This window comes from Podarcis liolepis (genome assembly GCF_965112155.1).
Source record: "Podarcis liolepis genome assembly, chromosome: 4".
Classification (NCBI taxonomy): Eukaryota; Metazoa; Chordata; class Lepidosauria; order Squamata; family Lacertidae; genus Podarcis; species Podarcis liolepis.
In genome coordinates, this window is record NC_139558.1 from 102952114 (window position 1) to 102968348 (window position 16235).

At 52.7% G+C, this 16235-nt stretch overlaps 1 protein-coding gene across 4 annotated transcripts; it reads left to right on the forward strand.

The window, feature by feature from the left end:
• Positions 1-144: 144 nt before the first annotated feature.
• On the forward strand, positions 145-15830 carry PGAP2 (post-GPI attachment to proteins 2). Of its 4 annotated transcripts, none has more exons than XM_083499996.1 (7): positions 145-950; positions 2859-2990; positions 4765-4939; positions 5672-5924; positions 7072-7178; positions 12441-12549; positions 13902-15830. In XM_083499996.1, the coding sequence occupies exons 3-7, from the start codon at positions 4775-4777 to the stop codon at positions 14030-14032; spliced, it is 765 nt and encodes a 254-aa protein (XP_083356122.1). In that variant the 5' UTR covers positions 145-950; positions 2859-2990; positions 4765-4774; the 3' UTR covers positions 14033-15830. The 4 variants fall into 4 exon arrangements, with proteins under 4 accessions (XP_083356122.1, XP_083356124.1, XP_083356123.1 ...); XM_083499997.1 differs by having other exon boundaries at positions 445-950; positions 2766-2990; XM_083499999.1 differs by having other exon boundaries at positions 807-950; positions 7072-7166.
• Positions 15831-16235: the final 405 nt, after the last annotated feature.

Genomic DNA, 16235 nt, shown 5'->3' on the forward strand with positions numbered 1-16235 from the left:
ACGTCAGCCGCAAGAGGCAGAAAAGCAGCCGATTGGCTGAGAGGCCGGCTGGGGCTTGTTGCTGGGTGGCGGCAACGAACATCCGGGCCACGAGGAAGTGCGGTGGCGGTTTTGAAACGGGGAGGAGCCAATCAGGATCGCCCTCGGGTTTCCATAGCAACCCCTCGAGAGGGTGACAAGCCGAAAGCGCCGGGTTAAGAAATAAATAATGGGCGGCACGATCCTTACCCGGGAGTCGCCCCCATTGAAACCAATGGGGGCTACTGCCGAGTAAGCGAGCGCAGTGGGCTCCTGCCATTGTCCCAGAAACAAAGGCGGGCCTGAGCCGCTGAAGGGCGCCGCCAACAAAAAGCCGCGGTGAAACCGGCCCCCCCCCTCAGACTACAACTCCCATCGGCCCCTGCCAGCGCGGCCCTCGCGACGGGATGACGGGAGTCGTAGTTCGCGAGGGGGGAGGAAAAGGGCGCTTCGCCAGGCCCGTTGAGGGGGCTACGAGAAGCCCCCACGCTGAGGAGAAAACTTGGCCCTCATAAAAGCCCAGCCGTGGGGTGGGGGGAGTCCCCGGTTCGAAGGAGACACGTTAACCTCCTCAGGAGGAGGAGACGACTCTCCCCCCTTGACTAAGCCCCCCGAGCATGTGCAGAGTGCATCTAAAGGGGAGCCAGGCGGTCGCGGGGGAGCCGCCGCCCTCCGTTTGGAGGGAGAGAAGCGCCTGGAACGCGGCCGGGGCGGGTCTGTCGGAGGCCGCGCGGCCTCCCACTGGGGCCTGCCTGGGCGGGCAAAGGGCGGGAGGCAGGCGGGCGCCGCGGCTTCGCCTTGGCCCTCCTCTCCTCCCTTCTCCCCTCAGAAGCGGGTCCGGGCGGAGGAGGGAAGGTCTCCCGGTTCCTTCCGAGGCTGAGGCAGCCGAAGGCGCCGCTCCGGAGCGCTCCATGCCGAAGCTCCCCTCGGAGGTAACGGCGACCCGGGCGGGCGAGAGGGAGATGCGGGGCAGGGTCGGAGGGGGTCCGCCGGGGCAGCGGCTCGCTCTCTAACCCCGAAGGCCGGCTTCCCGAAAGTGTCCTCCTTCCCGCAGCGCGGGATTCAGCTGCCTCGGGAGGCGGCAAACCTCCACCTGGGAGCAGGAGGGCACGAGGAGAGCAGCTGCTGGATCAGGCCCACGGGCCCCACTAGGGCCGGGGCGATAGAGCCATAGGTCGCCCCAGACCAGTTTGAGGTCCCTATCGTCATTACCGTTTTATAATTTCTGACCTGGCAATATATTGCAAATCACGATGTGCGCTATGCGAAAAACACAGTGGGGTGGGGGGGATACCAAGTAGCTCCATCCTTATTTCAGGCACCGTGACCAACTACCAGGCTTTTAGAAGACATCTGAAGGCAGCCCTGTTTCGGGAAGCTTTTAATGTTTGATGTATTATAGTATTTTAATATTCTTTTGGAAGCCGCCCAGAGTGGCTGGTGAAGCCCAGCCAGATGGGCGGGGTATAAATAATAAATAATAAATTATTATTATTATTATTATTATTATTATTATTGCAATGTGTAGCTGGTGGTATAGCATGATGCTGAAAACCATGTATCGCCCAGGCACCTGGCCCAGTATCCTGTCCCCGCAAACAGATGCACTGGGAGTTATGATACCCCACTGTCTCCAGACCTCCCCGAGGAGCAAGCCTGGGCCACGTGCCTGGGGGTCCTGGGCTGCCCAGACGACAAGACCCCCACAAAGGAAAACAGCAAGGTGTTGGGCACCAGCTGGGCTGCAGGAGTTGCCCAAAGTAGGCAAGCAGTGCGCCATCCCAACCGCCTTAGGGACTCCGGTCCAGATCTGTGGAGGGTTTGCTCCTCTAGCCTTGCCTCTTCTGGGAAACATGGTATTTGAGCACAAGAGCCCTCATCTCCTGTTGGAGAAGAGATCTGTGCATCATGTGCGTTGCCCTCTGCTTTTATAACTGCCCCACAGACAGTCTCCGAAAGTCTTTGTAGACTGTGCAAGTCTCTGAAAGAAGCAATGGGTCAGATTCTTATCTGGTGAAAACAAGCCGTAAAGCTTTGTTTTATAACATCCAACACAGCCAAAGTGGTCCGCAAACAGACGTAGTGAACAGTGATTCCGGATATACCCACTGTTTTGTAGAATTCTTCAGCACAGCAGAAAGATACAGAAATGCATCATAAACCCATCTATATGGTGAATGGAATTGTATAACAACAATAGCTATGGAGCAGTGGTCATAAAGTTATTTTTGTTGCCTTGGTTATTACTGATTTGTCCTCTGCTTCAGGCAGCCTTGGGTAGATGGGGGGCACGCGGGCGTGAAGTGCTTGGATTGGATTTTGTGACATTGGGCAATATTTCAAGTCTGGTTTCCAGCGTTCTTGAAACTCTCCAGCACACCTTTTAATTGAGTGCAATGGGTGTGTTGCGTATAGCAGCTGGCGTAACCCTGCCTGCTCCCAGTGGGCCCCACCCGCACGGAAGTTGTGCCGTGAATTTTGGCACTGTGGTGGCTGCTGCCATCACCTCTCAGCTGCAGCTGTAGGGTAACACACCCGTCAACTGTGAGTGCCACAGTTTTTTATATCAAGCTCCTGTTGCAGTCACTGCAATGGCTTCACTAACCGAGTCCAGCTGGAGCAGGAAAAGGCCTGCCTTAAGCAGATGCTCTTTGTGAGTCAGAAAGGGTGACATTGCTCTCAGGTGAGCTCTGCTGCGGGTGTGGCTGGGTCCTGTGTGACAGGCTGAGTAGAATTCTTCTTCCTAGGTCAGCATTCACCAGCTCAGCTGCCAGATCTGACCTGCCTAGTTACGAAACCATTGGCTCACTTCCTCCTCATGCCTTTTCTTGTGTGAACAGTAAATCAGACAGGGCCTACGTGGAGGAGAGACTGTGCAGGCTCAGTTCTCGTCTTGAGATGGAAGGCTAGGCCTTGGTGGTTCAAGCAGAAGTCCTGAAGAACAGGAGTTGGTGTGCCCATTTCCCCAGCAGGTGAGGCTGGCTTTCTCCCGCACGGGGGATGCAAAGGTGTTGGTCACAATTGTCAGTATCCACTTCGCAGAGCAGGTGACAGTGCAGGGGGGTGTTGCAGGAATTTATGTATAGGTTGGGGGGTTGCCCCTCCAGCAGATATCATGCACATGCAGCTCACTACCAAAACCAGCACAATCACTTTTGTGATCTGTCCCCACAAAACACTTCATCACAGTTTCTTCCAATCTATTCAAAAGGGCCTTTGCTGCACGATACCAAATGTAACAGTTCACTGACCAATGTATTTATGTACTGGCTCCATGGGAAAACTTCAGAAATTCATATAGATATGTGAGCTCAGCTGCTCAGCAGCCCCTCTGCCTGAGGGATAATTACTGGCATCCTGATACCTGAGTGCCAGACAGGTAGCCATTCCAGAAATAACAAACCCAGATGAAGACAAAAGGGGGTGATTAACTGGGCTGGGAAACAGGGAAATGTAAATATCTCTTTTGTTACACTGGATGGGTGTTTGGTGGAGGGCAAGGGGAACCATGGGGCAGGGTCCAGGATGCTCACATCACTGCCACCAGACCTCCCCAATCATGATGTAACCGTGATGTATGAGTGATGTAGTGTGGGGGGGTGACATGGGGATTAGCAGCTAATAAAAGTTTGGGGGCTCTTTTGTTCGGGGCTTCCATCTTGTTCCACCTTGTGGCAGATGGGAGTCCTGTCGCGACAGTCTTCAATCATGACCAAGCCTACTGGCTGCTGTTTTGGTCTGGTATTCCTGGCTGGTGTCCTTGTTTTTTTTGTCCAAGGGAGCCCTCAGATTTCTCCGTTAACAGGTGGGAGAGTCAGGAGGCCTGTATATCGTTGAACAACTCTGGACTCTTCTCCATGGGGAAGAATGGAAGCCACCTCCACATGCCCACCCCTACCTTTCAGAAGCTAGGTTGGACAGGCCTTGCACCCCACCCAAGGCGGAGAGCTTTAAAGCTATTTATTTATTTTATTAAATTCCCATGCCATTCTTCATTCAGGGATCACAGGGTTTTCCTGGTGGAAGAAGGCAGAGTCCGCCACATTCTCAGTCTGCTTTGCCCTGGGAGTCATGCCAGGCAGCCTTCTGGCCTTGCACTACCCAGCCTTGCTCCTCAGGGGGCATCTTACATGGCACAGCAGTAAGTCCAGGAGGTCAGTTCCAGGTGGCAGGACAGTCTGAGATCTCGGAAGAGCCTCCTAATAAGCAAGGCAGACAGCTTAAAGGCTCCTTCTGCACTCGGGAAAAAATAGCGCTTAAGCTCTCCACCTTGTATGCATTTAATTTGTGCAGTCACAGCTGGCTTGACACCAGTTGCTTAAAGCTGATATAATGCAAGTTAAATGCATGCAAGTCAAGTGTCCTTTTGCAGTTCTTCCAGCAGCATTGTGACCTGGTGGCAGTATTCTAGTTTTGCACCAGCCGCAGCTTTCAAGCCAACCTGGAGGTACGGAAGCTGAACTCAGGGACAAGGTAACATATTTTCGTTTAGAAGATGAGTGATTTTGTACTGGAATTCATTTGAGAAATCTCAGGTGGCTGCCGTCCAGACCTGGCGCTTTGTCAATTTTGCGATGGAAAGAAGCCCTGATGCCTGTGAGCCCCCTCTTTGTATTCCTGAGTAACCAGATACGCGTCCCGGCTGCTTTTCAGATCTTTATCCACAGCCGTGGAGACTGATAGGGAATACTCTCTGCTGCTTCTGAAAGAAGCACAGCACAAATGCTTGTCTTTCCATGCGCATAGGTTTGGCAGCATGTTCCAGCTGCCGCTCCCTTTGGATCGGGACGGGACCCTCTTCCGCCTCCGTTTTACCACCCTGGCAGTCGGGACCGTGTGCTGCCCGCTCTTTGGCTTCCTCTTCTGCGTCATCTGGTCCCTGTTCTTTCACTTTGATGAAGCCACTGCCACCCACTGCGATGTAAGTCCTCCTTAAGTGTTTGTGTGTGCATTTAAAGATTGCCCTATGTTGGAATTTTATCACCATTGTTATAGTACAGTCACGTCTTTTACGGGGATTCGGTTTCAAGGGTTCTGGGTCATTTGCTTAAGAAGAGCAGTTAGAGTTAGTGCCAAAGTCCTGTTGCAATAAAACAGTCTTCACCTCCCAGGGGAAGGGCAGCAAGAAGGAGCCAGTCTAGCTTCTCTAGGGAGGGAGATCCAAAGTTGCCTGGGGGCAGCCACTGAAAAAACCCTCCCACACATCAACACCATGTGTGCCTGAGAGGGTGGCAGGACAGAGATTAGGACCTACCCAGGCCGGTTTGCATGGGAGAGTACAATAAGAGTGCATAAGACAAAGGGATCTCTGCGGAGGCTGCCTGGTCAGAGCTAACAGAATTCAGCCAGCAGGGACCGAAAACCTATATTCAGCCTTTGTGAGTGAAGGGTTTGGGGTGCTCCCATTCCCCTTGCCAGCTATGACAAGAGGAACATCGCTGTGGGGGTCAGAGGCTGAAGCGCCTGTAGGTAGGAGAGTGACGCCGCAAGACCAGTAGCAAATAAGTCCCAAAGTCCAGGATCGTGAGAAGAGGAGGCTTGTGAGCAGGGGGTGCCTTCTTGCAAGGGGAAATGGTGCTTCTCCACGGTGGCAGGTCACAGGAAGGAGAACTGTCAGATTTGCAATACCACTGACTTTAGTTTCCCCCTACAGGTCCCCAACTACCTCCCCTCCATCAGCTCTGCCATTGGTGGGGAGACCCCCGAGCGCTACATGTGGCGTTTCTGCATCGGGCTGCACTCTGGGCCCCGCTTCCTCGTGGCCTTTGTCTACTGGAGCCACTACCGCGGCTGCCACTGCACACACCCCCGGTACCTCCGCCTGTGCAATGCGGCCTTTGGCCTCAACCTGCTAGAGAACACGGCCCTCCTGCTGCTGACCTACGTCTCCTCCTCGGAGAACTACCGTAAGTATCAGCGCCTGGTGCAGCGCCAGCCTGGCTCACTGGCAGGTGGATGCCTTCTGGTTTGTGGGCCTGAGAGCTTGGGGGTTGTCACTGGGGCACAACAGCACAGTCCTTATGAGCTGGTTGGCTGGAGCCACCGTGCCTCCTCTGGTCCTCTCTCGCCTAGCCTGCTCTGCCTCCTGCCCCAGATCTCTGTTCCAGACTCTCTCAAAGAATCATAGAATTGTCAGCTAGTCGACCCCCCTGCAATGCAGAAATCTCAGCTATTGAATCGCTGACAGATTGTCACAGTCTGATTCATGGGCAATCAAAGTCCCGGCTGGGGACGTTGGGACCGGGGGTGAGAGCAGGAATGGGAGTCCAGAAGCCAGGAGTCAGAAAGCCAAGGTCAGAGAGCCGAGGGTCCAGAAGCCGAGGGTCTGAGGGTCAGGAAGCAAGGAGTCACGAAGTCAGGGATCTGAGGATCAAGAAGCAAGGATTCAAACACAGCAAGGCAAGGAACGTGTTGCTGTGGCAAAGAGTTGAAGGGAAAATGCTGACCTTATAGCCCTTCCCGGCTCTTGCCACCACGTGCTGTGAGTTACCAATCGGCCTCACCTGTGAGGCCACATGTTGCCTCTTCAGAACAAACTTAGGAAGGCCCCAGTCCTGCAAAGTCCTATTGGTCACAGGGCCTGGCTCCTGCACACACTCCTGACACAGATGGCCATCCAGCCTCTGCTTCAAAATATACAGTGAAGGGAGACTCCACCACCTTCTAAGGGAGTCTGTTCCACTGTTGTGCAGCTCTTACCATCAGAAAGGTCTTCCTAAGGATTAGTAAGACTCTCCTTTCTTGCCATTTGAATCCATTGGTTCAGGTCCCCCCCACTGGAGCAGCAGAAAACTGTTACGATATTGAAGCAATGCAGCCGCGAGCTACTGCTAGCTTGAAAGCAAAACATAATGGGAATGTTGGGACTGTTCCGTGGGAAACAGAGGGACAGTCAATTCACAGTGCAGAGGGCACCGGAATTAGCTCAGAGTGTTACTTTTTATGTTGTGCCTAGGAGTTTGCGTGTCCCCCGTGGCTAGTTGAACTCTTGTGGTGGCGGCCGCTTCTGCTTCTTGCTCACAGTTAGCATTGCATGTCCTTTCTTTGCTGCAGTGATCCACGAGAACGCCTTCATCCTCTTCATAGCTTCGGCCCTCAGCCACATGTTCCTGACTTGCGTTTTGTGGCGAATGACTAAGAAGCATGCAGTAAGTCCCGAGGTACAGTCCCCTCTCTTTCTTTCATTGGCGGATGTGAGGAGGGTTTGGAGCTGAGGGCTGAACTTGGCAGGCTTGCCTGGGTCTCGATAGCGCTGCTTCGAACACCATGTTTCCATAGTTGTGCTTCCAAATGTGTTGATTTAGAGTACCCCATCCACATGTGGTGCCTGGGCAGGTTAGATACAGCTTGGTACAATTAAAACGAGTAAGACATAAACACTCTGATCTCATCAAAATGGTTGTTGGGTGGCTGTAACCCATAGGTAGGCAAGCTAAGGCCTGGGGGCCGGATCCAGCCCAATCACCTTCTAAATCCAGCCCGCGGTCTGGGAATCAACGTGTTTTTACAGGAGTAATAATAATAATTTTTATTTATCCCCCGCCCTCCTCAGCCAAGGCCGGGCTCAGGGCGGCTAACAAACAATAATAAAAACAAGTTGAATGAATACAACTTAAAAACAAGATTAAAATATTGAAACATTAAAATATTAAAATGCAGCCTCATCACAGGAGGAGAAATGAAAAAGAAAAAAGAAAGGGGGGGAGGGAATCAAATTGGCTCCAAGCCAAAGGCGAGGTGGAACAACTCTGTCTTACAGGCCCTGCGGAAAGAAATCAGATCCTGCAGGGCCCTGGTCTCATGAGGCAGAGCGTTCCACCAGGCCAGAGCCACAGTTGAAAACGCCCTGGCTCTGGTTGAGGCTAATCTAACTTCCTTAGGGCCCGGGACCACTAGGGTGTTGCTATTTATGGACCTTGAGGCTCTCCGTGGGGCATACCGGGAGAGGCGGTCCCGTAGGTATGAGGGTCCTAGGCCATGAAGGGTTTTAAAGGTCAAAACCAGCACCTTAAATCTGACCCTGTACTCCACCGGGAGCCAGTGCAGCGGGAAAAGCACTGGGTGAATATGCTCCCATGGCAGGGACCCCGTGAGGAGCCTCGCTGCAGCATTCTGCACCCGCTGGAGTTTCTGGGACAGCGTCAAGGGCAGCCCCGCGTAGAGCGAATTACAGTAGTCAAGCCTGGAGGTGACCGTCGCATGGATCACTGTAGAATGTGCCCTTTTATTTAAAATGCATCTCTGGGTTATTTGTGGGGCATAGGAATTCATTCATTTCCCGCAAAAAAATATAGTCTGGCCCCCCACAAGGTCTGAGGGACAGCGGACTGGCCCCCTGCCGAAAACGTTTGCTGACCCCTGCTGTAACCTTTCCGTCTCTTGAGATGTATATTGTTACGCACCACCACAATCTCTGAACGGTGAGAGACTCCAGGGGTTCCAGATGCTTACCCAGGGTTCAGTTTCCTTGGAATTAAGGTCAGCGCTGTGGTGTCTTTAGGATATAGTTGTACCTTGCTTGTCGAAGACCTTGGTACGTTTTGGCTCCCGAACGCACAAACCCAAAAGCGAGTGTTCCGGTTTGCAAATGTTTTTCTGAAGCCGTATGTCTGACGCAGCTTCCACTTGAGTGCAGGAAGCTCCTGCAGCCAATCGGAAGCAGCGCCTTGGTTTTCAAACCGCCTTGGGAGTCAAACAGATTAAGTTTGACAACCAAGGTACCACAGTATTTGGTTTTGTTTACATGTATATATAACCTTCTCATAGCACGGCAGGGCTCACAGCATCAACACCCCAACAGGTCTTGCTTCTCCATCGGTCACAGCTTTGGATCCAGCACGGAGCAAGCAGGCCTCTGGGTCTCCAGCTTCCAGCCTGCTTCCCAGCTCAGCTCACATACAGTTCTCTCTGGCTATCAGCTGTGTGGGTTGGAAGAAAGGCCGCCCATTAGTCAGGACTCTTGCAAGGTAGCTCATTCTCTGGGGATGCTGGTGAGGACACTGAAGTGACCAACTAAGGTCGTTGTCTTCCAAAGAAACTCATCTGACTACTTAAGCAAACTCCTATTTGATTCTATTCCTCCCTGGTTACCAGACCCCAAGAACTGGAAGGGACTCGGGGTATCATACAGACCACCACCCCCAAACCCACAATCTAAATTATGGGCAATGGGGAGAGCAGCAACTGGTGGAGTTTGGTATAAAATTCTGCCACCAGAGGGCTGTCCAGGTTTGCTCAATATTTTACTGATCATTGTTTGGAGCTTTGTCTTCTCAATAATTCCTTGGCACTTGACTTGATGTCAAGTCCCGCAGGACCCTAGGCTCTTGTGACAGAGCATTCCACCAAGTTGGGGCCCGTACTGAAAAGGCCCTGGCCCTAGTTGAGACCAATCTAACCACCTTGTGACTTGGGACTTCCAAAATGTTGTCATTTGTGGACCTTAAGGTCCTCTGTGGGGCATACCAGGAGAGGCAGTCCCGTAGGTACGAGGGTCCTAGGCCTAAGTGTGTCAAGTAGTGCACTTTACTTCCTCTAAGTACTAGAACCCAGGTTTGATCAAATGAAGCTGATTGGTGGGAAATTAAAGAGCAGACAAAAGAAAGGACTTCTTCATAAAATAAAAACTATGGAGTTGGCTCCTGTGAAAAGTACGGATGGCCAGCAACGTGGCTGGCTTTCAAAAGGCATGAGATACACTCAAGGAGGAAGAGAAGGTTGTCAGGACAGTGGCTAATCCTGAGGGTGGCTGTGCTCTCTCTGCTCCGCTAGAGGCCATATGCCTCTGAATACCAGTTGCTGGGAAGGGCAAGGGCAGAGAGTTGCTGTCGCACCCAGGCCGTCTTTCGAGGCTCCCCGCCGGGACGATTTGTTGGACTAGATGGGCCCACTTTGGCCTACATCGTAGAAGCTCTTGCACAGGACTGCAGGGCAAGAATTGCAAGCTGTTGGGGAGGGAGGGTTGGAGAGCTGAAGACACAGGGAACTGAAGCAAGGAATGGCAAGGAGCAGGGTAATGGGTATCTGTCTCTGTGTGTGGAGGGGACAATAGGCACCAGGGCCAAGAGAGAGGAGGGGCTGCATGCTGAGGACAAGCAAGGGGACGGACGTGTGTGTGTGTGTGTGTGTGTGTGTGTGTGTACTTGAGAGCCACTGACTAAGGGAGGCTAAAGAGGAATTTTGACACCGCCTGCGCAAACACAATGAATTGCCACCTGCCATTTCCTGTGTGAATTTTTACATAAGAGATTTCTGCTTGCGGTTCCTGCTCCTGGCTTCCCTCCCTCCCGTCTGCCTTGGCACTTCCGCTCTAGCACAGAAGGGCTGGGCTTCTCACGCTGCCACGGAGCAGGTCTTGGGCCCCAACAGCGTGCCAGTAGGGGACACGTTAACACAGTTCAGCCCCTGCGCTGCTCTGCTACTTGTTTTATTTGTTGCTTGCATTTCTGTCCCGCCTGTCCCTGTCTCCAGGGAGCGCAAGGGGCATACACGGTTCTCCCCACTCGTTTCATGTCCACAACAACCCTGTGAGGTAGGTGAGACTTGAGAGGGAGAGTGACGGGACACCCAGGGAGCTTCATGGCCCAGTGGGAATTTGAACCCTGGTCCCTCAGGTCCTAGGCTGACCCTCCAACCTCTACACCACACTGGCTCTATGCTAAAGGAGCAAAAGAGGCAAAGAGAGAAACGAGGAGCAGGAGAGCCACTCAGACACAGAAATGTGGGAGCTGTAACAATTTGGACTAGAAGACTGAAATGGCTTTCCGTATATCTCTAGAAAGCACCGGAGAGGTTACTGCCATTGCCCGAATTCATGTTGAACCCAGTTTTCTAGAATTGCTGCCCTGTTCTCCGCCTTGACCAGATGCTTTGCCGTAGCTCCTCCCATCCCGTTGCTCTTTCTTATCCCCTCCCACTCCCCCCCCAATAATTTTTTCCAAATATCTTAAACACAATACAGCTTAACAATATTATTCTCCTATCTATATACTTCTCCCCTCCCACTTGCCCCCATCTCAAAACTTGTTTCCCCCCCCTGTTCTTTCTAAACCTTCCACTTTCCCCCTGAAATCTTTGTGCTTCTCTTTGACGAAGGCAAATGGAAACGAAAGCTGCAATCTAAACATTTGTGGTTTGGAGTTTCTACGCCCCGGGGTGAGACAGTGGTGGGGGTTCCCCTTGCCTGCATGGATGGGCAATAACCAGAAGTGGGAGGCCTTTTTCCCACACCCCATTCATCTCTATGGCCCAGCCCTTCTGTCAGACTTTTCTCGTGGCAGAAGCAAGGCCCTCTTGCTCCCTGGGGTGTGGGTGTGGGCCCAGGCATCATGCCCCAACCAGCTCTTAAGTTCTCCCTCCCTCCCACCCTCCTTAATGCTTCTGCTGCTGTTGCATCCCATTTCCCTCAAATAAGCTGAGTCAGGGAGCCAAGCCGAGCGAGGATTTGTACTTCCCCTATATTAGCGGTAGCAACTCAGGGCTGCTCTGCGTTGGGGCGCTGTGTTGAGCCTGTCAGCCGTGGAGACACCCTTGGCGATGAGCCTCCCCGCCCTTTTGCTCTTTATCCCTTAAGGCAGCTGTTTTTGGACTACAACCCCCACCATCCCTAGCTAGCGGGGCCAGTCATCAGGAATGATGGGAGGAAGCTGTGATAGGCAAGTTGTGGCCCATCTGTAGGAGCCCTGGGCTTCAGAGTGTGGATCTGTTGTGAGTTGCACAACCAAATGGCCAATGGGAAGCTTGCAAGCAGGAGTTACAAGCGCAAGAGCCCTCTCCCCTCCTGCTGTTTCCAGCAACTGGTATTCAGAAGCATCCTGCCTCTGATAGTGGAGGGATCACACAGCCATCATGCCTAGCAGCCACTTTTATATAGCCTTATCCTTCGTGAATTTGTCTAAGCCCCCACTCAAGTTGCTGGCCATGACTACACCTTGTAGCAGCAAATTCCATATTTTAACTGTGCTGTGTGAAGCACTCCCTTCCTTTCGCTTATCTTGAATCTTCCAAATCTCAGCTTCCCAGAGGTCTAGCGTTATGAGTCACAGGGAGAAAAACGTCTTCACACCATGCACAAACGTAAACCCCACTCTCCTATCTCCTCTTACTCGTTGATTTTCTCAGCTAAAAAGCTCTGAACATTGTCACTTGGCCTCACAGGGGAGGCACTCCAAAATCCCTTGATTACTTGGGTCACCTTTTCCAGCTCAACGGTATCCTTTCTGAGGTGAGGCGGCCACAGGTGACCTCCCTACTCAGTTCTCCTCGTGTTCCTGTTGCTGCAAACAGGCTACATGCTAAGCCTTGAGGAGCAGGGCCTCAAGTCCTGCATCCACTGCTGCTGAGTGGGCATGCATGTGCGAATGTGGGGCTGCCAGCCTTCTCCCTGGCGGGAGTGACCTTGCCCCTCTCCCCCTCTCTTGCAGGAGCGCAAGTCCTACAAGTGGAAGTGGTGGCTGTTCCTCTTCAACCTGGTCACGTTCTCAGTAGCCGTGTACTTCTACTTCCGCCACAACTGGTACTGCGAGCCCGGAGGTAAGTCCCCTTTGGGGATTCAGCCTCTTGCTCATGCTTAGAAACTTTGGCTGCCCGGTGCTGGCGCTTGGTCTGCGGTGCCAGAGCACCCTACGCGCCTGCTTTGTGACTTTCCTTTGTAGGAGAGGGTTCCTGTGGCTCTGGTGTTGGTGCTTGCCCCATGCCTCCTGTTTGCAGCAGATGAAAGATGGGCACAGGGCGCTCAGTGGCTCCTGCGCCCCATTAACCGCTAGGCGAGGGATAGCCAACTTGGGCACCCTCCACACGTTGGTGAACTCCAACTTCCAGCAGCCAGCAGGGCCTCTAGCTAGGGATGAGAGTCTGAACCCAGCAGCACCTGGTGGGCAGGTGTACCAGGAACGTGGGTGTGTTTCTGTGTCGTCTTTGCCTGGTTTGATGTGGTGGGGAGGCAGAGGCTCTGTCGAGCATCACTCTTTTTTGCTATAGACATGGCTGGGAGCCTCCCTCTCGCTGCCTGCATTTCCCTGAGCTGAGACGGCCTTTTAAAACTCCATCCTGTATTCATTGTATACATACGATTGTGTATCATCTGACCCGTCTACTGCAATTATTAAGTTTGCAGATGACACCACTATAATGGGTTTAATAACAGCGTTATATCAGCATATAGAGGAGAGGTCCAAAAAATATCTACATGGTGCCTAGGGAACAACTTGGTGTTGGACTTTCGGAGGAAGAGAGGAAAACTAGCCCTACTGTACATTTGGGAAGGCTGTGTGGAGAGAGTCTCTTCCTTTAAATTCCTAGGAGTTTATCTCAGTGAAGACTTTACTTGGAAAATAAATACAACCCAGGTGGTTAAGAAAGCCCAACAGAGACTCCATCTCCTCAGGGTATTGCAAAAGAACGATGTCAATCAACATTTGATGATCTCCTACCGGTCCACAGTAGAAAGTGTCCTTTCATTCTGCATCACGGTGTGGACTTTCGGATTTGGTGGATGTGCGTCAGTAAAGAGGGGAATTAAGACTAAGAGAGCTGAGTGGGGGGTGCTCGTGTAATCTCACTGTATACAAGTTGTACAAATGACAATAAAGTATTTCAATCTAACTGGATCACTTACCGTATTATCTGAGCCACATGGGAAATGCTTGCCAGAGAGTGATTGACAGGTGCCCTTGAGAACACTGAAAGGCAGCTGTGTGCAAGAGGCAGGTGTGTTGGCAGAACATGTGAAGTGTTCCTCGGGTGGAACTGAGCATCCCAGGAATCCTGGGGTAAAATCCATGTTTCTAGCCCTTATGGACTCAAAATATATAAGCTGTGCTTGGCACTGTTTCAGACACCTGAGATTCCTGACCTTGTTTCCCCCTCTTTCTTTCCTTCCCTAGTTTACACCATCTTTGCCTTCTTGGAGTACCTGGTGGTTTTTTCTAACATGGCCTTCCACATGACTGCGTGGTGGGACTTTGGCAACAAGGAGCTGGTGGTCAGTTCCCAGCCAGAAGACAAACGCTTCTAGCAAAAGCCTGCCTTTGAGCTGAGGGAAAGCCTCTGGATTTCTTGCCGGGAGGAGGAGCAGCCTGCTTGCCAGCATCAGATCCTTCCGGCAGGCCCCAGGACATTTCAGAAGGGGCACCTGCGACTGGGCTGAAAAGAACCAGTGGGCCCCGTAGGAATTGGGACCCTGCCGTCATGTGTCCGACAACAGAGCAGACGGTGTGGCTGGTTGACGGGCCTTTTGATCAATGGGACATCTTTGTAAAAGTAAAAACAAAACTCAGAATGTGCTCTGCTGCCAACCCAGGACAGGGACAGAACTGGCCCTGGACTAGCCCACTGGGGCTGTGTGTTGTGATGGTGACAAGTCCAGCGGCTCCTGAAGGCAGAGACTCCTTGCCCGGATCTGGGACTTGCCTGAAGGAGGTCTTTGTGACTCCTTTTCCCACTTGGCCCTTAGCAGGAATGCCAACTGGTTGTCGCCGGTCCTTTTTCCCAGTGGGGTAGAGGGGAGTTTCTCTCTTTGCCTGGCCTCCTTCCGTCTCGTTCCTTCTCCCGCGTGGGGCTTTCCTGCTGCCCAGTGAGGTCCAGCTCTGCGATTGATGCCTGTCACTGAGCTGGGCCAAAGTGCCAAACCCTGGGAGCGCCTGGACTTTAGAAATAAAATGGGGCTGGTGGTGAGACGGTCTCTCTTCCCCTTTCCCCAGCTTCTACACTGAAGTTCCCTAAAGCGAGTTATGCATATTCTGCACATTGGAACAAGTTCTGCATGGCGTCAGCACCCCCTTGCAGCCCCCGGAAGCTAATCATCTCTGCCTGTCTGCTGCTGGAGCTTCTCTGTCCTTGAGAATTCACAGACCCTTCCCCCAAATTCCTAGAAACCTCAGGCAGGCAGGAATTGGGGGACAGCATTGGTGGGGTTCATTTGCTCTTGACTGTGATGTTTTGAAGGTACAGGGCTGCATTGGACATTGGTGAAAGAACCACCTGAGAGTTGGGCTCAGCTGAGAAAGATCGGGCTGGGAGACGTAAAGCAGAAATACGGACCTTGAGCTGGGAGGGTGCAGAAGCACTTAGAGGACCAAGCAGGGGTCCTCACCTTAACCCTTGCACACCTTGGGTCCTGCGCATCAGCTCTTGATCCAGGCAGAGGGACACAGATGCTTCTCCAAGCATAGAGATGCAGAGAGGCTCGCTTCTCCGCCCTGCTCAGAGCCCACCAGGCCTTACTCCTAGCAAGAGAGGTCAGGAAGAAGTGGCAGGATCAGGCCGCCTCCGTGAGGTCCCAGAAGCCTCAAGGGAGGAATCCTAAGGAAAGGGTAGTTTGAGGCTGATCCAGAGGTCCAGCCTGGGTCAAGCAGGGGGGTAGGCTGCAACAGAGAGGGACCACCAGCCAGGGGCTTGGGATCGATAGGGAAGAAGGGGAATGGCTGAGGGAAAAGCTCCTAGGAAGTGAGGGCTCAGAGCAACCAGTGAAGACTGAATGCAGGCAACTTGGTTCTCCGGGTAAGAAGTCTCGGGTCAGCGGGTGGAGTCAGGCTAGCCAAGGAGCTCTCCGGAAAGGAGGATTGGAGAGAGCAGCTTGTGATGCATCTACTAGCGCAGGGTTGCTGTTCCAAGGCAGGGATGTTCTGGCATCAGGCCAGGTTTTCTCTCGTGCTGCTTGTCCTCCCACATCCCTGGTGTGGGGGCCTCTTTGCTGTCTCTATGGCAAGGTGTGTGTGTGTGTGTGTGTGTGTGTGTGTAAAAAATTGTACTGCCAGGTGTCTATTTTCATTGCCCCCCCCCAAGATGAAATAAAGCACTGAGTATTTTTTTCCCCAGTTGTAGCAGCAGTTGCAGTGGACCAGCTGCTCCCTCTGCCTGATATCTGCCCTAGCTGACAGGAGGAAGGGGGGAATCTTTACCTGCCTTCCTTCCCAAGGTCTTCCAAAGGGGAGGTGCCTAGGATGAAACGGAGACCTTCTGCATGCGAAGCAGCTGCTCTGCCGCTGGCTTGTGGCCACTCTCCTATCAAGGAGCCGTGAACTACACTCAAGCCCCTGAGCCTTTGGTTTACTGCACACCTCCCCTGCCTCCCAGGTTTTTGAAGCTCCTCCCTCAGCCCACAGGGACTAGCACCTTGTCTGTGTGCAAAGGCTGTAAAACATCACCTCTCCAACACAAGAGGTGAGGCCATACATACGACTGGCAGGCTCTGGCTGGCTGAAGCTGGTGGTATTGGT